The sequence below is a fragment of the Amborella trichopoda genome, chromosome 2 (assembly GCF_054954075.1).
Source record: "Amborella trichopoda isolate Santa Cruz 75 chromosome 2, AtrichopodaSantaCruz75HAP2 v2.0, whole genome shotgun sequence".
NCBI lineage: Eukaryota > Viridiplantae > Streptophyta > Magnoliopsida > Amborellales > Amborellaceae > Amborella > Amborella trichopoda.
In genome coordinates, this window is record NC_142337.1 from 60,594,373 (window position 1) to 60,617,683 (window position 23,311).

General features: G+C 34.4%; 2 protein-coding genes across 5 annotated transcripts; one reads left to right on the forward strand and one right to left on the reverse strand.

Moving 5' to 3' along the window:
* Positions 1-308: 308 nt before the first annotated feature.
* On the forward strand, positions 309-6,700 carry LOC18445141 (uncharacterized). Of its 3 annotated transcripts, none has more exons than XR_016049884.1 (3): positions 309-1,698; positions 3,252-4,034; positions 6,213-6,700. XR_016049884.1 is itself a non-coding variant. In XM_006855285.4 (3 exons), the coding sequence occupies exons 1-3, from the start codon at positions 502-504 to the stop codon at positions 6,446-6,448; spliced, it is 2,196 nt and encodes a 731-aa protein (XP_006855347.1). In that variant the 5' UTR covers positions 309-501; the 3' UTR covers positions 6,449-6,700. The 3 variants fall into 3 exon arrangements, 2 of the variants coding, with proteins under 2 accessions (XP_006855347.1, XP_088715220.1); XM_006855285.4 differs by having other exon boundaries at positions 3,272-4,034; XM_088859094.1 differs by lacking the exon at positions 3,252-4,034.
* Positions 6,701-6,849: 149 nt separating this feature from the next.
* On the reverse strand, positions 6,850-11,296 carry LOC18445142 (ARM repeat superfamily protein). Of its 2 annotated transcripts, none has more exons than XR_016049885.1 (6): positions 10,357-11,031; positions 9,201-9,237; positions 8,690-8,763; positions 8,502-8,558; positions 7,311-7,393; positions 6,850-7,208 (listed from the first exon to the last, which is right to left on the reverse strand). XR_016049885.1 is itself a non-coding variant. In XM_006855286.4 (6 exons), exons 1-6 carry the CDS (start codon positions 10,426-10,428, stop codon positions 7,038-7,040), a joined length of 531 nt encoding a protein of 176 aa, XP_006855348.1. In that variant the 5' UTR covers positions 10,429-11,296; the 3' UTR covers positions 6,850-7,037. The 2 variants fall into 2 exon arrangements, 1 of the variants encoding a protein (XP_006855348.1); XM_006855286.4 differs by having other exon boundaries at positions 8,502-8,595; positions 10,357-11,296.
* Between the last annotated feature and the right edge of the window lie 12,015 nt (positions 11,297-23,311).

Consider the following 23,311-nt stretch of genomic DNA (forward strand, 5'->3'; position numbering starts at 1 on the left):
TAACTCTTTGAAAGCTAAAATAAAAAATAAAAACTCCCTTATATATTAGAAAACGTAACATACAAAAACCATTTTTTGTATTTTTCTCTCTCATAATTACATAGAAAAACTAGTACCCATTTTAGACCTTGATTTCCCGTGACTTCTTCTTCTCCTGTCTCTCTCTCTCTCTCTTTCAACTCTTGACCTATCTTTCTCTCTCTACATTTATTGAAAGTTTAGACTTAGAACGTTGTATTTTTTTCATTAATCTTTGGGGCAATACCAGCCGTTTTAGTAGTTAGTTTTTGGGCTATTGATTCGATTCTAGGAGATGTGCGTTCATGGTGAGGAGAAGGGGCGATGGATTCAGGCTTGGAGAGGCCGGATTAATAATTGTCACTGTTAAGTCTTTAAGCCGATGCCTTCGTTTTTTAGCACCTCATACCCAGGGAGCTCGGAGTGATTGCTGTTTTCAATTATTTGGTTTTTTTTGTTGTTTTTTTAAGATAATTTTGCAGAATGGTTTTGATGGGGAGGAACAGGGGCAAAATAATTGATAATAGGAAAGCCAGAAAGAGGCCCAAAAGTTCTCGAAATGGGGATTCTGATGATTCAGATGAGGATTTTGTTCCGGAAGAAGGAGAAGAAGAAATCGATTATGACTGTGATTACACCGGGTATTCATGCTCATCGAGGGATGAAACAGAGAGAAGCTTGGATTTCTCTTCGACCAGTGAGTCAGAGGGAAACCGGAAGGTGTCGAGGGCAAAACCCAGAAGAAGGTTTGCCGGAAAGTCCGGTTCTAGAAACAGAGGCAAAAGGTCCGGGGTTAGGGTTTCGAGTGAGGAAGACGAGGAGGAATTCAGACCTGATTCAGATGAAATGGAGGATGAAGAGGATATTGCAATTTCAAAGGGATTTCGATCTGTGAAAAAAGTTTCAGCGAAGAAATCTATTCGAAAAAGAAAGACCAAAGTTCCAACCAGGAAAAGAAAGAAGAAATCAAGGAGCAAAAAGGTTAGGAGAAGAGTGATGTCCATTTCTGATGATGATTGGGATGACGATGACGATGACTACATTGATGACGATGATGATGAATTTGTAATCGAGAAAAGAAGCCTCAGGGGAAAGAAGATATCGAAAGCAAGGCGAAGTACAAAATCAAGACCCAAAAGAATTGCAAAGCCAAGAGCTTTATCTGATTCCGATTATAAGGTTTCTGAATCAGACCCGGATTTCACACTATCTGAAAAGGAAATTGATGATGAAATTGAACCTGCAAGAAAAGCCAATGACCGTGTTGTTCTACGCAGTCGTCCTAGAAATTCATCTTCCTTGAAAGGCCATTTCGAAGAAAGCAAGAAGATGGAATTGTCCAGAGTTAGGAAAAATTCGTCTTCCTCAAAAAGGCACGATGAGGAATGCAAAATGAGAGATGGATCTGCAGTGCGAAAGGGAAAGGAGAAGGTTGAGAGCTCGGCAAGTTGTTTGGGCAAGAGGATATGTGGTATATGTCTTTCAGAGGAGAGAAAGGGAAGTATTCGTGGTTCCTTGAATTGTTGTGATCATTACTTTTGCTTTGGGTGTATAATGGAATGGTCGAAGGTGGAATCTCGCTGCCCGATATGTAAGCAAAGGTTTGTGTCCATAAATAAGTTTGGAGGAGTGGATACAGGAGTAAGGAGCATGTCAATTAGGATACCCAAGCGTGATCAGGTAGTGTTTTTACATCTCTGTTCCATATATAACTTGAAACTTGGTTTCAGTCTTGACTTCTCTTTATAACTCTGTTTTATCATCTGCTACTTTATTCTTCCATTTCCCAGTTATTAAACTAATTTTGAGATGTACAGAAACTTCTATTTCATTCATAATGTAAGTCTAACATGACAAATAATAGTATGTGTGCATCGTTAAAGTGCTCCATCTCTCCATTAAGACATCCAATTTATTTTACAAGAGAGACTATAGACTCTGAACAACAAAGCACATAAAATTATGCGGCATTTTACCTTCTCAACTCCAATATAGCAAAAATATATTAATGAGTAGTGACTACATTACTTGTATAAATTTGGTAGAATTAGACAACTGAACTTCTTGTAATAATCACACAATCTTGGGAAAGACTTGGCTGGATCATTTGAATATTAGTTCTACTCCAGGGTTTCAAAATTGGTGCATCTAGAGTATTCAATAAAATATCAATTTAGCAGAAGCAATTTGACAGTAGTTTGATATGTTGCTTCTTCTTTTCTTTTTGTTTCTTTTTTTTGGTAGTTCAATGAGATGATTCAACCTTCAGACGAACTGCTGTAGTTATCTTCATGTTAACCAATCAAGCCCGAATTTATACGTTTGGTAATTTGTCATTCATAATTTCAAACATATATGAATTGAGAATCCATCTATGGAGATCAATGATGAGTTCCTTTTATCCAATTTCGTTCTATGACATGCACTAAATGATACAAGTATCCATCACTTTTTAATGATTTCGTAGGGTTTAAGACTCATCTCTGACCCTGACTTAGTTTGGTCCAGGTCGATTGGACCCGGAGGTCGGTCAGGTCCAGTTTGATAATTTATATACAAATGGATGTGGTCCATATAAGGCTTCAACCTTTAACAATCAAAGTAAGGAACAACTTTAAATCCTGCCAAATGATGTAGTTCCGGTAAGCCCTTATGATGGCCTAAAATCTATAATAACCCCTAATTATAAAATTTAAAGATCCTAAAATGGTGCCGATGGAGATCTATTAACTCGTTTACAAATTATAGGAATGGTATTTTTGTCATTACAAAACCCTCCAAAAGTCAATTTCAAATTTAAAAATATTTATTTCACTTTTTTTAATCATCTTTGAATTTGAGGAATAACTTAAGTTACAAATATGCATTTTTTGTTCTTAAGTCAAAGAAGCTCTTTTAAACAAATTTTTGTTATTGTAATTTTTAAATTTGTAGGGGCATTTTGTAGTAAAATATTTGGTGTAGGAAATTCTAAGTTCACTATTAGAGTGGTGTAGCCTCAAATACCCCGTCGGTGCATGCGTGCATGCATGTGTATGATCCTAAGCAAGTGGGGTCCTGGTCAAGTGTACCTGGACTGGCCCACAGGGTCCACTTGGGGGGTCCCAACCCACATCCAATTTGCACCCCAAATCAATGATACTTTTTTATATGTTCATATCCTCTGATATCTTGTGTTATCTGTAAACTACCTGTACCATTATTCATTGAAATAGCTCCAACTTCTTAATCAGGGGTTGACTGTGATCAACAGGTTTATGAACCTTCAGAAGAAGAATTAAGGGGTTATCTTGACCCATATGCAAATATTGTTTGTATGGAGTGCCAGCAAGGTGGCGATGATAATCTTATGTTACTTTGTGACATTTGTGATTCTTCTGCGCATACATATTGTGTCGGTCTGGGGAGAGAAGTACCCGATGGTAATTGGTACTGCGATGTTTGTAGATGTAATGACCCCGGTGAAGTTCAGGATTCTATGGTGAACCAAGCCACTATTGATATTGGTTTAAACTCCAAGCAGTCTACGGGTGTTAATGACAGAGATGGGTTCACCTCCCCTCAACCCATGGGATCTTCACCTGTACAATCAAGTCCTTATCCTGAAGTTTGGTCACAAGTGTCTCGTTCAACTGTATCAGGTCGAAGAAGGTTGCGACGCCAAATCCATGTTTTGCTCTCAAATAACCGAATGTCCCAAACAGATGAAATTGCTGACAATGCCTCTCTTGATGCTTTAGGGAATGGGAAACCAAGTCTTGGTGAGAGTTCCTCCAGGCTTATGGAAGACCCAGAGGCCTCAATTGGTTTATTGAGCAATTCAAGGAGGTCAGATTGTCATGTTGTTAATAATAGCTCAGATGAGGGAAAAGTGGCCGTTTTTGGATCTTGTGCTCCATTGTCATCTTGTGCAGAGCCTCATGTAAATGGTTTCCGAAGAGTTGAGGGTGCCAAGAAACTAGTGTTTGCCATGGTGAAAGACCATTTAAATGGTTTGCTCAGGGATGGGATAATAGGTATGTCATCTTCCTTTTGCGATGGATTGTGGCAATGTTTAAAACCCTGAACTCCAGCTCAGACTTACCAGGATCCCAAGCCTGAGTCATCTAGTCTGACTCAGGCAAGTCTTGAGTCTGAAAATTTAGGGTTTGGCAGGAGACTGGGGGGTTCCAAGTTTGTCCTCTGGAATCACAAAGGTCCTGACCCAAGCTCGTAATTTTTAAACACTGGATTGAGGCATAAAGTATAGTGAAGGAAAAGTATGCTGGAATCGATGCCTGCCGGAAAACCATAGTCCATTTGGGTGGAATGAGTGGGATTTACCAGAACAGGGAATGACCCTCGTGGCGGGTCCCACTGCCCATCTTTTCTTTTTTTTTACCTGAATGATGATGATTGAGTGGACTATGGTTTTCTATAGTCAGTTTGATTATAGCACACTTTCCCATAAAGGTAATGTTTGTTGATTAGTTGTTACTAGATGTTGATTGCTGTTATGGTGATGACTGACTGATTTTGCTGAGGTTGGGCTTGATTGTTTTGTTATTTAATCAACTGTGATAGATATAGTTCAGTTGACAAACTCATTTTTTGCATCTCTCTTTATAATATGAGAATGATAAGTGAAATGTGGTCATCAACAGAGATGCAAATGAGGACCTTGTGTTTGTTTTTACTATGTTATTTGGAAGTATTTCCTAATTAGAGTTTGAGATATTGCAAATGATGATGGTGGAGGCTTTGGACATATATTTTGTTTCCTCATTGTATGTGGACTATAGGATTAAGGGACCAATTTTAATCTCAAATTTTACATAACAAATCATTTGCAGCAGGTGTTATCATTGCTCACTTGTAATAATGCCTTCAGATAGGCAGTCAGTGCCCATACCTGGAAATTGAGTTAATTGGGAAGTTATATGTGTATTTTCATTATATTCATCTAAGGCCTGTGCAAAGTTATTTAACCTTTGTCAACCATTTAGAGCAAAACCCCATCTTCCGTTGCGAAGAAAAACGGCATGGTTCATAAGTTACATGACATCTCCAAAAAAGTATGTGTTCTCCTGAAGTTGCACAACCCAGTTTGAGATTTAAGATTAATTGCTATTAATTCTACATTGTCAAGAGCATCTCTTTATCACAGATGAAGAAAGAGCTGTGGCATTAGCTATTTGTTAGAAAAATATTTTCTACTTGTCCTAAGACATTCCAATTATGTTACTTCTACCCTGGCCTGGTAGGTGGAGGATTGAGAGACATTGTCTATTAGGGAAAGCTGCCCTCATCCCTTTGAGTTGTACCTCTTAAACGTGCCATGTAACTTGATGCAATTGAATCAACGAATATTGTTATTTCATGGGGAATCTATGACATGCACCTCTAAATTTAGAAAATTCATTCTTCGCAGGCTAAATTCTCCTGAAAACTGACTCAGGAACATCTGTTTCCTAATAATGATGCACTTTCTTTTCTTGCTGGCATTTGACCACTTTGTAAATTTTCTCAAATTGTTGACCAAAATCATCTCAATCCCTTAAATTTTCAAAATGGTCTATAACATCTCACCGTTCCACTTTTTTTTCTGTTTTTTTTTAAGATATTCGCCCTTTAAATAAGAAAGCAACCTCTTCAAATAAAATTTGTGTTTCTTCACCTGTATCTGATTACCTGTGCCTGCAAAGTAAAAAGTATGTGAAAGTATTCATGATTCATTCCCGTCTTGCACATCATTAACTTGGGTCTGATGCGCTCAAACCAGGACAGGAACTCCTCGTTATAGCAAATCCCTGTGGAGCTTATCAGATATAGTTTACTGAGGGGCCCGTTTGTTGCTTACAATCAGCTGATCAATCCCCTACCCACAAATGGCCCGGGCCTTATTTTTGGCTGTGCTTTTTATCATGCAAGCTTCTGCATACCCGTTTCATGGACTTCTTTTTCTTGTGATGTCAAGCTCTTGGTTGTTAGATATACTATTTGGGAGTGACTTTGGATGTGCGTTGTGAATGCATGAGAGGGAATCTGAGAGACAGCGAGTGGCCATGCACTCATGGGTGCATGCATGAGAGCGAATGAGAGACAGTGAGGTGCCTAAATATTGTTGTAAATTGTAAAAATTTGAGAACTTTCATTGAATTCTTCTCAGAGGAATACACAACACTTGAATCATAAGTTTTTGTGTCTTGGTGCAGGGAGAAGTCATTTCAAGAAGATCGCTAGGCGTTGTACCCACACCATTTTGGCAGCCTGTGGAATCAAGCACAAAGAGAGCATAGCAATATCTTTTCCACCCCCTGAATGCTCTCACATTGAGGAAAACAGAGAATATGCAGAGCTGATGAGAGGTGTATGCTCCTCATGTTTTAATACCTTTCTGAAGGATGTGGTTCTCAGGCTTGAATCTATAATCACTGAAGTAGAGGACTAGAGATAAGGTAGGGGAAGGACCAATGAATAAAATAGGCAGAGGGTGAGAGCCTTTTTTACAAGGCTTTGAATAATAGTGTGACTATTGCTTCTCTAGCACCATAACATTTTTTTGCCCCCCAACAGTTCTAACAATTAAACTTGATTGTGGAAGATGAGTAGGAACTGTTTTAGACTGGCAGAGCCTGCCCTTGATGAGTGTAACATGTTGCTATTTTTCTCATTATTGAGCATTAGAGCTGAACTTTATTTAGAAGTTTTCTCAGATTGTGTTTGATTGTTTTTGTGTTCTCATGTTGCTGCTTTGAAATGGATGTGCGCCATGTTAGTAACAGATAGGGATTGTTCATGTCCATTTGCATGCATACGAGAGAGAGAGAGAGCTCTGCAAGCATCCCCAAAGGAACAGGAAAGTCTCCTCATTTGACATATTCAAAATTTAACACTTCTAACACATGCTCTTAATAAACTCTAATTAAGTTAGAAAAAAACTTTGACGATGATGATGAACGCATGCTCTTAATAGAACAAATTGAATACTACATGTTCTTATTAGAACAAAATGAATAGTACAATCTTTCTCTCTCCTCTTATCGGTCGACATGCTTGTCCAAGAATGCCTGTGCAAGATTGCTGAAACTCACACTAACTGCCCCAGCTTCAGCATATTTCGTAATAAGCTCCACAACCTCTGCCTTCAAAATCTTGGCTCTGGTTGTTGGATTACAGAGATAGTAGAGAGATGCGAGAGCATAATTGACCTGATAAACACAGCAAAGAACCTCAGTCCAAAAAGCAATGGTAGAAAATCGTTTAAGATGAAAGGAATAAGAGTGAATTTTCTTATTAGTCAGATTGCTTACAGTGTTTGTTACTGGGCTGGATAAGCATGTTATGATCAAAGGGATTCCACCACTCTGCATTATAACTTGCGCATTTAATGGATCTGCATTGATTTGAAAACCAGAGAAGAAATATGAATCGTCAAAGTCAAAGCCCTTTGATCTTTGGAGAGGAGACCGACAAGATGCAAGGGAGTAACAGAATGAGAACAAAGTGTCCCTTAAGTTAGCACAGTACGGTAAAAATGAAAATTCTTGGGATCTTATGAAGTCTTGGGGCCTTATATTCTTCTGCAATTCCATAGATTTTTATTCATTTTCCAAAGGAAAAAATTTATATAAGGTTGCAACCTTATACTATAGAAGTAAGTGCATTTCCAAAATCCAGTAAAAAAGAGTGTTCCAAAGTTGGGAAATCTTCCAATTTTTCATCTCAACATCAAGATATATAGATATGAGGGAAAAAAAAAAGACTACTTAAGTCATAAAAATAATGCATCTTATAACGGGTTATCTGGAACCTCTATTTTCAAGCATTTATAGATAAGGAAAATTGTTTCATGCGGGCTGGACCGCATTTCTACAATATGCGGTCCACAGGTATAAAGCATCCATCTTAAAGATGGATGCACATAGGTGGTTCATCTAAAAAAAGTTGTAACTAACAGTCCAAATGTAACTTTAATGTAATTATTATTTCTAGTTTTCAATTTTTTTATTTTTGTTTCTCATATTCATGATCTCCATGTTAAAGATTATATATTCTCTAAAAATCAAGATCAAATTATATTTAAAAAAAGAAAATTATTGCCAAGCCTGCATTTCTACAATATGTGGGCCGGCTGCATAGAAACCGTGTCCTATAGATAATCCTTGATTTGCATCATTTTTGGAAATACAAAGTTCATAATTAGACTTGAAGATGGATTTTCAAGCCATAGTAAGGTCTCCGACACCAGAACTCGATCTTCTGGCAAATCTTAAAGGTGTGGCTTACTTGTATGGTATAAGGTGGGCACCTTATACAAACCTCCCCCTATTCCAAAATGCAACAAAAACCTTCTTGTTTTCATTGAAATGGCTGTAGGCAACCATAGTTTAACAAAGCACTCTGCTCAAGAAAACGCATACTGGGGACCTCTGAGAATAAAATTATCTAACAAAAAATGATATAAACCTTATTTTTTTAGTGGACATTGATGATTAACTTACCAACACAAGCATTACAGATTCCACCGACCCCAAACTCCACCAACTTCTCATTTGGCTCTGTTATGCAATCCAAAAAAAGCTCCAAAACATTCAACTGTTTATATCAGAGAAAAGAACAGAAATAGTATCACTACAAACTGAATAGTGAATTCATGCTTAGTATTCATTGGTTTCCATTCAAGTCATACCTTGCGTAGAAATGTGTAATTGTAAGGATCATAAGCAAAATTAGCCAAATGTTGAACTATTCTCTCCTTTGATTCTGCAGAATAAGAACAACTTAGAATACTCTAACTCAATCGCAATAGAACTTCTTAAAAGAAAGAATTGGTGGCCCCATATAATATCCATATTGGACTGCTGAACTTCAAAATATCATTTTGTTCATGAGTGCGACAATACATACAAATATCTATCCAAAGAGAAAAACAAAACATAGTAAACTGATATTCCTGACTGCAAAATAACATGCACTCTGTAGGAAACATCGCCACCAGACATCCATTTCTTTAACGTGCTACTATTTTCTGTCTTTTTAATTCGTTCAAGCGATCTCTGCTTGAGTTAGAGCCTAGATCTCAACTAGCTTTCTTCAACTTCAAAGTATTGATATAAAACAATATAGTATATTAAGATATCCAAAATTAAGGTCAAAACTTAATTCCTCCTTCTTCCTTTTCTTTTCATTTTTATTTTTACCTTCATCAGTCGCCATCTGAAACTGAGTCACCAGCTCCTAGAATAACAAGTGAGAATTACAGATTAAGCTCAGAAACCATTTAGTATACAGAGTTAAACTGAAACAAATAAAGTACCCAAAAGTTTAAATACACAATAAAAAGCATGAATCCAGAAAAAAAACACAGAAAGATTTAAAAAATCCCAGCTTCATGTAACGTGAAACTTCAATAAAGCAATACATACAGTGAGAAAACAAGTTCACAACCAAGAGTTAAAGCGATCACATTGATACAACTGTCATGAATTATCCCAATAATAATGCAAATATTATCAACTCTTTCACCTAGGAACTTCAAAGCTTCTGAAATAAAATCTCTTTTAACATGCAGTTTACTTGATGAAAGCCCAGTGAGCAAAATCAAGCAGAATGATCCGCTCACTGCAACAATTCTTTATTGGGAGAGTATAATTAAAGACAGTAGATTGCAAAGAACAGCAGGTTATTGTAAATGAGTGATTCAGGTCAAGCACTCAAAGGAATTTATTTCTCAGCATCTCATTGATTTAGAATAATAATTTAAACCATGGTTTAAATTCCTTTATTTAAATTTCTTATTAATAGAAATAAATAAATTAAGGAATCAAAGACCTTAAGAAATAAGAAATTAAAATATAATTTAATAAAAATATTTCCTTTTTAGGATTTGGGGCTCAACTAAACTTGAGTTATTGCACATATTAATAAAGTGATCAAGTATATGTGCCCCAAATTTCCTTAGTGGGTAAATCCTAATCTTGACGGAAGTCCAGCATTTTTGGTCTGTAAATTTTTGTTAAATTTCTTGTAATTTTAGTAATTTGAGATTGTTTGGGGCACATAACTTGAAAAAAACAACAAAACATGAAAGAGATAAACAAACAAAAAACATTAAAAAAAAAAAAGAACAATAGGACTAATGAAAATCCTACATGCATCAAGCTCTTCTTTAAGAGAAAGAAAGAAGAAGAAAAAAATCTTACTTTTTGCATTAACTATTAAACCAAACTTTTCTTTGTTAGTTGGGGTGAAATCTTTGTATGTAGTTCCTCAATTTTTATTTTATTTTTTACATGGGAAAGATGAGCAAAAGAAGAAAAAGCAAAACGTTGAAAGAAGAAAAGAGGGGCATGAAACCTGAAGGTATTGTTCTCTGGGGGTGCCGTACTTCCCGGTGCGCTCTATTTGTCTCCCTTCATTTGTGAACATTTTCTGTATTCAAAGGAAGTGATGAATCAAACAGACTAGCAAGAGGGGAGAAAACCCATCACTGATTTTGTCGTTTTTGGACCACAGATTCATGAAACACAAAAGAGCTGAAGCATGAAAATTAGGAATTTCACGAGGGTAGAATATTAGCGGCTATGGAGATATATTTTCTAGCCCCTTTCAAGCGAGAGAGAGAGAGAGAGGGAGAGGGAGAGGATCTGCAGAGGAGGGCAAATTAAGGGCGATACGATTTTCCCTCGGTCGAAAGATTATATGTTCCTGCGGGAGCATATTGTCTGTTCACTCAATCGGGTAAAATCAGCATTTTAAAACCCGGATCCATGGGACCGATTGTTGACCCATGAATCTATAGTTCCAAAACCAGGATCCATGGGACCGATTGTTGACCCATGAATCTATAGTTCCACCGGAATGGTGATTCGAATCTGGTCGAGATGGATTTGAACAGAAATAAAAACATATATATTAAAAATAAATAAGATAAAAATAAAAATTTATAGGGTGACAACTTAAATGGACCCAAAAAAACATCATGCTAGCTTAAATACAAAAAAAAAGAAGAGAAACGATGCTTTAGGGTTCGTACGGCGAAATCGGGTCTTGACCTATAAAGACCTAGAATTGATTTGGTCCTATCCCATTCCTATCTGGATTAATGATTCAAATTGAAAATCGGTGGATTTAAAATTTTTGAGGACCCCATTTTTGGAACACGACGACCTGGTGACCAACCACAAATAGAAATAGAAATTTTATGTAGTGATGATATTGCACATGCTAATGTACCATTGAACAAGAGTGAGCGTTTAGATGGGTAAGATCTAAGGTTTAGGAACTTAAAATTCTCAATTTCTTTTTTGAAAAGTACTCGTGTTTTAAAGTGGGTTTTAAAATTGGGCAATGATTTTATGCAATCGTTGTATAGTTATATGATGCAATAATTTTAAAAAAATATCTTATGGCCATGTGTTTGATCTAAATTTTGAAATATACATTCTTTTCATTCTAATGAACAATCATAAAAAAAAAGAAAAAATGAAAAAACAATCTAGAAAGTATCTTTTTAGCCCAATTAACATAGGCCATTTATTTTGGTAAGATACGTAGATCTAGGCTTTAGAAAGATTTTTTTTATTTTCAATTTTTTTGAATGGCTTTATTATCATTAGATGAACAATGTTAAAAAAAAAAAAACATGATTTTGATTTTATAAAGGCTCAAAAGTTGAAATTCATAAAATGAATAGTTTAGGTTTTTTTTTTGAAGGGACTCATTTTAATCATATGTCGGGTTCAAATTGAATTTTTTTTTCTGAGTGATTGATTATTGAGATGAAGAGAGTGTGTGTACAAAATTTGAGATCATACAAATACTACAAATATAGTTTTCTAAAAGTGTCGTTACATTATACTATGATACAACAGTTGCATTGGGCCATTGCTCTTTAAAATATTAGATTAAAAAAAAACCAGTATCCCTAAGAGTATGTGTGCAATGTGCTCACCAAGATGACAGTATGCGTACTCTTTTCCCTCCCTATGAAATGGACACGTATAGCTCACGATGCCTTTTCCCTTCTATGTATATCGGCAATTATGAATAGGTATATGTGATATAGGAATAGAATTAAAGATGTTTTAATATTGAAAAGCCATCGTCTCGACATCGAGATGGATGAATATGAAAATATATATATATATATATTGTGTTTCATAAATAATGTATCTTATAACACATTATTTAGACCATCTATTTTCAAAATTTTCATATATTTATAGATCTACTTGACTCTAACTATTTTTTGGAGTTTAAAATTTTATAATCAGAAATAAAAATAGATTTTAAGATAGTCCTAATAATTTTTTTACACTAAAATTATATGTTATGATAAAATTTGGAGGTACGCCTTAATTGGATTGTTTAAGGTTGCAACCTTATAGAAACTACATCCAAATATTCAAAAGGCAAACTTCTTATACTTCACCATCTATATATATTTTTTCTTCTCCCATTTCCTATGTTTGAATGGATGGCTGGAATGGACTCAGCCATAATATCACAAGCAAGGCACTAACCATGTGATCTAGATCTAGTAGGTCAGAGTATTTTATTTTTTATTTTTATTTTATCAATCATACGAAGATGAAAATTGATATTTATCTTCATCTTAATGGGGCACACCTAATTTTAAAGAAAAATATCGATGGTAAATAAAAATAATTTTATAGTTCTTGATCGTAACCCCTCAAACACGTTGTTTTGGCAGAGGTACCAAATATTCAATTTAATCCTACGGGGCACCATATCTTTCACCAAAACCTTTGATGAAAAGGTCACAGAAAAATAAGTATATTTGGAACACCATGATGTTGTTTTTTATGATATTTATGTTTTTGCATAGAATTCAGAAAGCGAAAAAACCAAGGTTTAACATTGGGAGCGGAGACGGGAAAAGAAGCAAAGCTTCGCATCGGGAAAAGGTCACAGAAAAATCCTGCCAATGCCGATGCCGATGCCGATGCCGATGCCAAAATTTAGAAGTCATTTGTGGTGAACGGAGTCCTCGCCATTTTCGGGAGACGGTTGGTCACCACATCGTGGTTTCCATTTCAAGTGCCAGCATCCATCCAGTTGTTTCATGCGGGCTGGACCACGTCACTACATGTGCAATTAAAAAAAGTGTAAAGCATTCATCTTTTTTTTTTCTTTTTTTTACAATATTTCATCAGTTTTATTAATCAAATAAAATTACAATATAATTAAGTAATCAAAACATCCAAAACAACCAAATCTTACATCGCACCTCTTCTCTTAGCTAAAGCATCCGTGATTTCATTCTCATCTCTATAAACACTTTGGAAGGTCACGGTCATATCTCGACTCAACTCAACTCCATTACTTTCATTCATTCCAACCGTAACTTCCAAGGCAGTCTAGAGACACATTTACACGAATGAACCATATTTAGGGAATCACATTCTATCACGCATCCTTCATGTAAGCCTCTATTTTTTAAAGTTAGGAACCCCTTTAGCACCACAATCAATTATGCTTTATTAGTTGTTTTTACACCACACAGAGCTGCAAAGCATAAAATACACGGTCTAAAGTGATTCTTTACCACACCTCCAAAGCTTGCTAGTCCTGGATTCCCAAATGAGTTCCCATCACAATTCAATTTTATACTTCATCACGTTTTGCATCATTAAATTCCTCACTTTCACTTTCATGTCAACTTTCGAAACCCCAAAACCTTCATTTGTTAAAGAGAACCAACTCCAAATTGTATACTAATTCTCTTCTTCAACAAATCCCTCTCCATTACCCGCCCTTCAAATACCATTCTATTCAGTTCCAACCAAATCTCCCAAATGACTGCTGCCCTTCCAATCATGCTTTCAAATTGTAAAACATCCATCTTTAAGATGGATACAAGTAGGTGTTCCATCTAAAAACAATTGAAGCTAACGGTTCAAATGTTTTCTTATTTGAATTATTATTTCTAGTTTTAAAATTTTATTTATTTATTAATACTCATGATCTCTATGTTAGAGATTACATGTCACATATCCTTAAAAATTAAGTCCAAAAATCCATCTTAAAAATAAATTTATTGATAGGCCCACATTTCTACATATATGAGCTTGGTCGCATAAAAACCGAGTCCTCCTATTAATACATTAAAAAAAATTAGCTCTTAAATTATTTTAAAAAATGGGTAGGGGCTGTCTTCCCAAATGAATTACCAAAACAAAATTCCTGACTATTTTCATTCATCTCCTCCGAGGTTCTAAAAATGGTCTATTAGATTGCGTAACTTTCAAGGCTGATTTCTTTTAAGAATCAGGAATGGATTGCATCACTACCAGTGATTCCAAAGTCGGTGGCGAGTCAAACTAGACTCGCCTGATTCGACTCAGAAACCGGCACACCCATGTTGGCTCCAGTGAAATAACGAAAATCATCCGGGTTCTAGAGAAGAACCGGCGATTCCATGCCATAAAGGATTCTTTGATTCATGACATCATGGCTTGCCGCCGATTCTTCAATGGGCATTTTTGTAAATCGTCATGTGACGTCATGAATCTCCCGGATTCTTCAATTCATGACGCCGATTCTTCAATGGGCATTTTTGTAAATCGCCATGTTCGATTCATGACATTATGCCCCGCCGATTCTTCAATAGGAATTTTTGTCGATTCTTCAATGGGAATTTTTGTATCGCCATGTTCGATTCATGACATCATGGCCCAAAATTACAGAAACTTAAGGAGCGCACACCTCAGCATGTGACTCCAGACTCCTCACTTCACACGTGTTACCATGGTTGGGTACAAAGAGGTATTTATTCACTACAGCTTCCTTCTACCTCTTCGATGGGGGATAATGTGAAGGTATTAACTTGAAACATTAACATATTATATATTTTGTTTGCACTTTTAATGACATTAAGTAGCATGTGGCTTACTGGTTATGCTTTTTGTGTGTGGAGGGCGTTAAGGTTCTCTCATCAGTTATTTTTCTTGTCATGTCAAATTTATTTTTTTGACGCCAATTTTTTTTCTTATAAAAAAAATGAAAGATGTTTTTTATCAATTTCGCTTTTTGTCAAATTTTTTTCTTATAAAAAAAATGAAAGGTTTTTTTTATCAATTTTGCTTTTTGTCAAATTTTTTTCTTATCAATAAAATAAAAAATTTCCTCTAAAAAAAAAATGAAAGGTTCTTATCAATTATTTTTCTTGTAAAATTTCTTTTTTTTTGTCAAAAAAATAAAAGGTCTTTGTAAAAAAAAAAAAAAAGTAATACCATTTATTGTAAAAAAAAAGAGTTCTTATAAAAAAATAATAATACAACTAGTATTTTTTGTCATAAGAAAAAAAAATGAAAGGTTTTTTAATCAATTTCGCATTTTGTCAAAAAAATTTCTTATCAAAAAAATAAAAGGTTTTTTTTATCAATTTTTCTTTTTGTCAATTTTTTTTCTTATCAATAAAATAAAAAGTTGCTTATAAAAAAAAAATGAAAGGTTCTTATCAATTATTTTTCTTGTCAAATTTCTTTTTTTTATCAAAAAACTAAAAGGTTTTTGTCAAAAAAATAAAAAGTAATAAAAAGTTATTGTCAGAAAAAAAAGTTCTTATAAAAAAAAATAATACAACAAGTATTTTTTGTCAAAAAAAAGGTTATTGCTAAAAACAAAAAAAAATGTAATACGACAAACATTTTTTGTAAAAAAATAAAAGGTTTTTGTCAAAAAACTAAAATGTTCTTATAAAAAAACCATTCTTTATTGTAGTCTATGTATGAATATGTACTTCATCCATGATAGTTCCATGATTTTTATTTTTTGTGATGTAATTTAATGGTTAAAATAAGTTCATACAGAGAAAAAATATCTCAATATTCACATATTGATGAAAAAAATGAAAATTAATAATGTAGTACCCCTATTTCTTATTGGATTCTTAAAAAACAACAATTATAATGAATTTTAATAATTTTTTTGGATTTTTTTTAAAACTTAATCTGACCGATTCGGCCGATTCCCAATCGAATTGTTGATTTACCGATCCGGATGAGTTTTTGGAGGATCTATTTTTTAAACCACTGGTTACTACAATTAGGCCCTAGGCTACAAAATATGGCTTGATAACCTTGCCACCATAGCTTGAAGGTTGGGATGGGCTTGATTAAGGGCACAACAGAGTCGGCTTGGCTGCCCATGCCTCTTTCTCTTTCTCTCTCTCACTTTGGTTTTTTTTTTTTTTTCGACTGGCCTTAAGTTTGAACCTCCTCGGCCGGGTTTGTGCAGGGCCAAGCTCGACCTGCTTATAGGGACTAGGGCCAGGCTAGGTTAGCCCATTGCCAGCCCTGATCTCTAAGTTGCAGTATTCCCTATTCGATACAAGCTTGTTTCATGATTAAATCACGGAATAAATATATTGTAGATATGAAAGATATTTTCCTGCAATTGTTTTGTGGAAAAAGTTCATATAAGGTGTCAATCTTATACTATACGAGTAAGTTGCACTTAAAAAACCCACTAGAGAGGGTTCTTCTTTTGCTAGAAAACCCTTAAATCGATCATCTCTCATAGACATGAAAAAAAAGGGACTTCTAGTCCTAAAAATAGTTCATCTTCTAACATATTATCTGGACCGCCTATTTTCAAGTGTTTATAGATCTTTCTGATCTTCACAATTTCTAGAACTTTAAATTTAATAATTGGGGGCACCAATAAATTTTCATATCATCACAAGGCTTTGTGGCACTGAAACTACATTTCCGATGTAGTTTTGAGGTACACCTTAAACACACCTCACTCTTGTTTTGTTGGTTTCTCTTTAGTTTTTATTTTTCTTCTTTTCAAATTTTCAGCTGAATTGTCACCAATCCGAATCATTACCGAGCATGTTCCAATGCACCACGAAAATCGTCTATCCAAGATAATCGTCTCATCATTTGTGGCTTAGGGTCATTCTTGTATATCAAAATTCAAATGTATCACGAAAATAAAATAACATGTACCAATAAATAAAGGAAATATAAGGTGTTAACTTTATATCATAAAAATAAGAGCACCTCATAAAACCTACGTGAAAATATTGTTTTAATAGTGGTCAAACCTCCAATTGATCATCTCATCTCAGGTATAAATATGAAGAAAAAAAAAAAAATTTAGGTCCTAAAGACAATGCATTTTATAACTCATTATCTAAACCATCCAATTTCAAAAGTTTCAATCTTCATTATTTTCGGAGTTTTAAATTTTAAAATTAAGAGTACAAATAGATTCCTAAAGTATCGTGGGATGAGATGACATGTTTTGGACGGGATCCAAAGGTGTGTATCACTATGGACGCCTTATATAAAGCGGACCCATGAACAAATAAACATATGAGAGAAGGATCGACAAAAACATGACACGGCTCCCCTCTCTCTTCATGAATGGAATGTGCCTTGCGAGTTGTGACCAAGTATTTCATGTGGTGCTGTATAATGTCTACTTTTGGCATGCTCTTTGTGTTGCGGGAGATGCCCTACCTTAGGGGCCCGGCCGGCTTCCCGTCAAAAGATCCAGAACGGTGGGGGCCCAACTCACGTACCACTTGAATTGGCAAACAACTGAACCCTTGGGACCTTCTTCAACCGGAGGATACAATGAATCGAAATCGTGATGCCAAATGACTTTGTAGATACGAGCTCTTGGGAGTCATCAGCCTGTTACCCAGGCATACTTTTGATCCGTTGAGTGAGAGCCCCAAAAATAGTAAAATGAAAAAATAGTATGATATACTATTCAATTTGATTGAATGAAATTTGAATATTGAAATTCAATGAAATATGAGATTGAATATTTTTTATCTATACCGGTTCAAAAAAACCAATTTGAGTAAAAACTTCACCTTTTTTGTTTTGTTTTATTTAAAAATTTGTTTGTTTTTTTGTGACGTCATTTTGTATTGTACAAGGAAACAAGATTGTTAGAGAAGATTGAGAGGGTCCACCTTTATGGAATGTTTTTTAATCCAATCTTAATCTTTAAGCCGAGGTTCCACCATTCCTTCCTTTAAGTAGGGATGGCAATCCGCCTAACAGAATTTATGGGACCTGGACTTGAAGTTATCGGACCCGAACTGGACCCGATTGGACTGTTAGTTTCTATTGTTTCTACATATGCAGTCCAAAAAGTGTAAAGCATTTATTCTAAAGATGGATGCAAGTAGATGCTCTATCGAAAAACAATAGAAACTAACAGTCCAAATGTTTTCTGACTCGAATTATATTTATAATTTTTAAAATGTATATATTTTTTTATATTCATGATTTCCATGTTAGAGAGTACGTATCTTTAATAATTAAATCTTAAAATCCATCTCAAAAATAGATTTATTAAAAGGCTTGCATTTCTATATATGGGGGCTTGGCCACATAAAAACCGGACCCTTTAAATATTATATTAAATATAAAAATATATTATTTAAATATTATAACTAAAAATATATTATTATATTTATTTAAATATTATATATTTTATCATAAAAATAATAACACTATTTCAGACGGTAGATAGATAGTGTATGTGCCTATATTTATGCACCCACCGTGTATAACGTGTAGGAAAAGCAACGCCCAGGAAAGATGAAATATAAGAAAAGTATATGATGGTTTGATGGACTCCGAGGAGACAAATGTAATCCTCAACCGCTATTGTTGAAATCAATGCTTCAAAACCCGATAATTTGGATCGAAAATTGTCAATTTCGATTGGGAATCGACATGGACCGAACTGGTTTCAAGAAGATATCGATACGAAATTAGTCCCCCCGTCGACCCGACCTGTCATATTTTTCTTCTTCATTTTTGTTTCAAACTTATCCAGTGTTTTTGGTCCCCCTAAATCCCCACCTCATCCCCACCCCACCCCACCCCACCCCACCCCACCCCCGCTACCAAAACCAAGGGCCTTATTTTCACATTTTTTGTATAATTTTCGGATAGTCAATTCATAGCAATTCAGATTGATCCGAATTAGCAATCTGACACAAACTTGTTGTGTAGACGATCTGCCTCACTGAATTGCATTTGGAGACACGGGTCGATACTCAAAATTAAATTGTTTGGGGACCTTATTTATATATATATATATATATTTGGGTAGTTTGGTACGGCTGAACAGGCCCCTACCCGTTATTTCAATAGATTAGAGAGTTACATTTTAAAAGTGTTAAATTGGAGTGTCAACTGTAAGTATGGATACCACAATGTGATAACTGAATATGGGGCTGCTACCACCACGACTCCAGGCCCTTTTCTAAAGTAGTAAAGTCAGAGGGGTTTGGGCTCCAGCCCTTTGGTAAAAATGTGTATGAAGACGCAATATGGTTGATATTGTTTACAATATGTTCCCTTATTTCCCTATTAAATTTTATGCTTAGGCTTTGATTGCTTTAGGTGTTAACAATAACAATACCACATCCTAAGTTCAGATTCTACTACTGAATTACCCCAATACACGCATATCTACACAGTCAAACGCGCACACACACCTACCTCATTTCGAATGGCAAAACTGCTGTGGGTTGTTTTATAGACATGGAATAACAAAAGGGTGCGGTTTGTAAACTGCTATGGGTTGTTTTATAGGCATGGAATAACAAAAGGGTGCGGTTTGTATACAACCGAGGCTCTAACCAATCAAATTGGAGCCCACCTTCAAATAGTGTCGAGAAATGTGGATTCAATACTGAAAATTTTTTACTAGCTTTAAATTATATTTTTATTTTTAATTATAAAATTTAAAATTTCAAAAATGGTATAGATCGAGCAGATCTATGAAAACTTGAATAACTTAAAAATTGATGGTAAAAAAATGCATTACAAGATGCACTACTTCTAGAGCTTGAAATCTATTTATTTTTCAAGTCCATGCATCTTGATGTCGAGATGATCAATTTGAGAATATTTGGGCATCAAAACAACCTTTTCTAGTGAAATTTTTGAGGTAGGCTCTAATTTGATTGTTAGCCTAGGCTGTATATAAACTTTTCCTACAAGAAAAAGGAAATTTATAAAAGTACATATGAAAGATGAACTACTTAATATTTTACCCAAACAATTTAATTTCAAAATACCCATCAAAGGATACATGATCATGAGTAGGAATAGTTGTAAAAGTGTAAAATGTTAGATACTGCATCTTTCATATGTATTGATAAATTTCCCTAAATAATATGGACAAGTTTATATAAGGTGCCAACTTTATACGGAAAAAGTAGATGCATTTCAAAAAACCCACTGGAAAAGATTGTTCCGTCGCTAAAAAACCTTATAATTGATCATCTCGACCTTGAAATGTATGAATCTATAAAATAAAAAAATGTTTCAATTTTTTTTAAAAAAAATATCTAGTAACACATTATTTGGGCTGTCCTTTATCAATTGTTTATATATTTGCTCGATCTAAGCTATTTTTTAAGCCTTCATATTCACAAGCAGAAGTAGACTTAATTTTAACGTGATTGTAGGGCTCCAACACCAGAATTTCTATCTTCAAGGGTTTTGAGATGCGCTTCACTTTTATTGTTTAAGATTATCACAGTCTATAACACGCCCATAAAAGAAATGTCAACTAAACTATTATAGTAATAATTATTGATTCATAGTTATGATTCACTTCAACTGAAGAATAACCTATAAGTTTTTAAACCGTGTTTAGTGTTGAAAAACCCCTTCCCCCCCAAAACACATAGTCACGTATTACCTCTTGGCTTACCTATCCATCCATAGGTGCCATACATTTGAGGTAGATGGAAGATATTTTTGTTATTAATGTTAAAATTAAAGGCTTGTTCAGGTCTATCTAATTAGCATTTAGTACTAGGAAAGAGCAATTTATTGAACTTTTCATCAAAAAATATGCAAAAGAATGTAAAATGATGAGGCATGGAGTTAAAAGTAATGAATTATTAGGGCTCCTTTCTTGTTGGGAAAGCATTAAAAGGAAGTGGAATTCATTAGCACGAGGAGGAACCTACCATTTAGAAACGTAACCGCTTGAAAGTAGGGCACAAAAGTTTAGTCCAAAATTGCATGAAAGGGTTTGACAGCTTTACATAGCTGCCCAAATGGTGTTAAATAAATCCATTGATTTTTGTATTAGAGATCAAGGTTTGTCAAATTAATCAGAGATAAACTATCTATTAGAGATTTTAAGTTTGTCAAAGTAATCAAAATTTTATTTGGTGAGGCGGCTGACTCATGTGTCCACGATGATTTTTTAAGGATTTAATACCCGAAGTACAACCTAGATCATTGTAGATTCATCTTTGCATCAGATCTATCAATTTGGAGCTATCAGAGAAGTACAAAATATTTTGTTGTTGAAGCTCAAAGTTCATCAGATAATAAATTTGTAGAATTTTGGACCCAATATTTATCTCCCAGGGATTATGGGACGCGGCCCCATTGTAGATGACCATGGGAATTTAGGGGCTGTTTGGATCTATGGAAAAATATTATTTGGAAAAATATATTTCTTTTGAAATTTATTTCTTGATATACATATTTTCTATAATTTCTTTCTCAAGGAATTTTCAGGACGTTCTCTTTATAAAATTTAAAATTTGAGATAGTTTCTCTCTCTAAAAATTTTGAAATAGTTTTTCTCACTAAAGATTAAAATTTGAGATAGTTTCTCTCTCTAAAATTTTTAGATAGTTTCTCTCTAAAAAAAAATTCAAGTACGTTCTCTCTAAAACTTAAATTTTAAAATGATTTCTCTTTCTAAAAATTTTGAGATAGTTTCTCTTTAAAACTTTTTTAGGTACTTTATCTAAAATTTGGTGTAGTTCATCTCTCTAAAATTTTAATATATTTTCTCTCTCTAAAACTTAAATTTTGAAATAGTTTCTCTATGTAAAAAATTTGGGATAGTTTCTTTCTCTAAATTTTTTTTATGTAGTTTCTCTATCTAAAATAGATAGTTTCTCTCTTTAAAATTTTAAAATGTTTTCTCTCTTTAAAACTTGAAATTTAAAACAGTTTCTCTCTTTAATTCATGAGGGTGTTTCGGCTGAATTAATTGTATTTTATAAAGTGGGTGTCTCCGTGACAAGAAATATTGCTGGAAATCAATTTCTTAGGGTAAAGGCAAATATACTGATTTCTGTATTTCTGGCTTAAAATGGAAAAAACAATTTCTGATAAAAATACTTCTATGTTCCAAAATTTCAATCTAGACATCAGAAATGTGTCATCTCTATAGAAAAATATTTTTTGAAATGTATTTTCAAATATCCAAACAGACCCTTAGATACAAATGAAGGCCTGTTTGGGTACCTCAAAATGCATTGTAGTTTAAAGAAAAGAGAGATAAATTAAGAGGAGTTTGAAAGAGAAAATACAGGTGGGCTAAAAAGGTGAGAACCTTAAAATGGCCGACAAATTGGGTATGGTGGAGAATTTGCATATGCAAACCGTACTACCCTAATAAAAGATAGGGGGTTGTTTGGTTGGACTCGTTTGCCCCCATCAACAAAATGGGACCCTTGGGGACTTCCATAATATTTTGTTTTTTGTTTTTGTTTTTTTAGCACTATTTCTTCAAAATGGATAGCTGGATGGTACAAAAAGCTATTGCCCTTTATTTATACTTTTGGATACTTTCATGTGATTTCAATTTTAAGGATGACCGATACGCCACAATGATTGTGAAAAGAAACCCATATTTTGAGCTTTTAACCATCTATCAAAGTCACGCCATATAGCATGGTTAAAGGCCAACAATGGAGGTGTTTTAAAGTGCTCAAGTTTTGTTTTCTTTTCTCCCTTTCCACACAACGTAACCGTTAATTGTTGTGCCTTAATTGCTTATTTGCAAATGTTTGATGACTATTTATAAATGGAAGAAAATATGGTAGGGTAATGGGTATGTGTCGTCGTCGTTATCATCATAGCTTTTTTTGTAATTAATTGGAGTTGGCTACACAAATCTATAATACTATTCTTTCAGTGAGGCCATAAGTTTTCATATCTTTTATCATTACTTCCAACCATGTTATTTTGGGTCTACGGTAATGAATATGTATATTTGACATCATAAAATGACATATGTGGGTTTTCCTTGCAAAATTCTCCTATTTGTCTTCTATACCCATACTCTTTCTTCACTTTATCTGAAGTCTCCGAACCAAGGTTTCTATTGGGAATCATTGACTCATATCAGATTCAATTACACTTTGGGTTGGGAATTTGTATGTCCCATCTAATTCGTACCATTTTGATGTATACTATATTTAAAATCATTAGACAAATATATACTATAGATGGGGAAGAACGATCTATACAAGTTTATGTTT

Bases quoted from the DNA above. Each gene is read 5' to 3' on its own strand.
- LOC18445142 (XM_006855286.4), bottom strand. From the start codon at position 10,428: ATGTTCACAAATGAAGGGAGACAAATAGAGCGCACCGGGAAGTACGGC. The intron at 9,238-10,356 runs GTTTCATGCCCC...TTGTTATTCTAG, and splicing joins CCAGAGAACAATACCTTCAG to GAGCTGGTGACTCAGTTTCA. The intron at 8,764-9,200 runs GTAAAAATAAAA...CTTATTCTGCAG, and splicing joins TCAGATGGCGACTGATGAAG to AATCAAAGGAGAGAATAGTT.
- LOC18445141 (XM_006855285.4), top strand. From the start codon at position 502: ATGGTTTTGATGGGGAGGAACAGGGGCAAAATAATTGATAATAGGAAA. The intron at 1,699-3,271 runs GTAGTGTTTTTA...TGTGATCAACAG, and splicing joins GGATACCCAAGCGTGATCAG to GTTTATGAACCTTCAGAAGA. The intron at 4,035-6,212 runs GTATGTCATCTT...GTCTTGGTGCAG, and splicing joins GCTCAGGGATGGGATAATAG to GGAGAAGTCATTTCAAGAAG.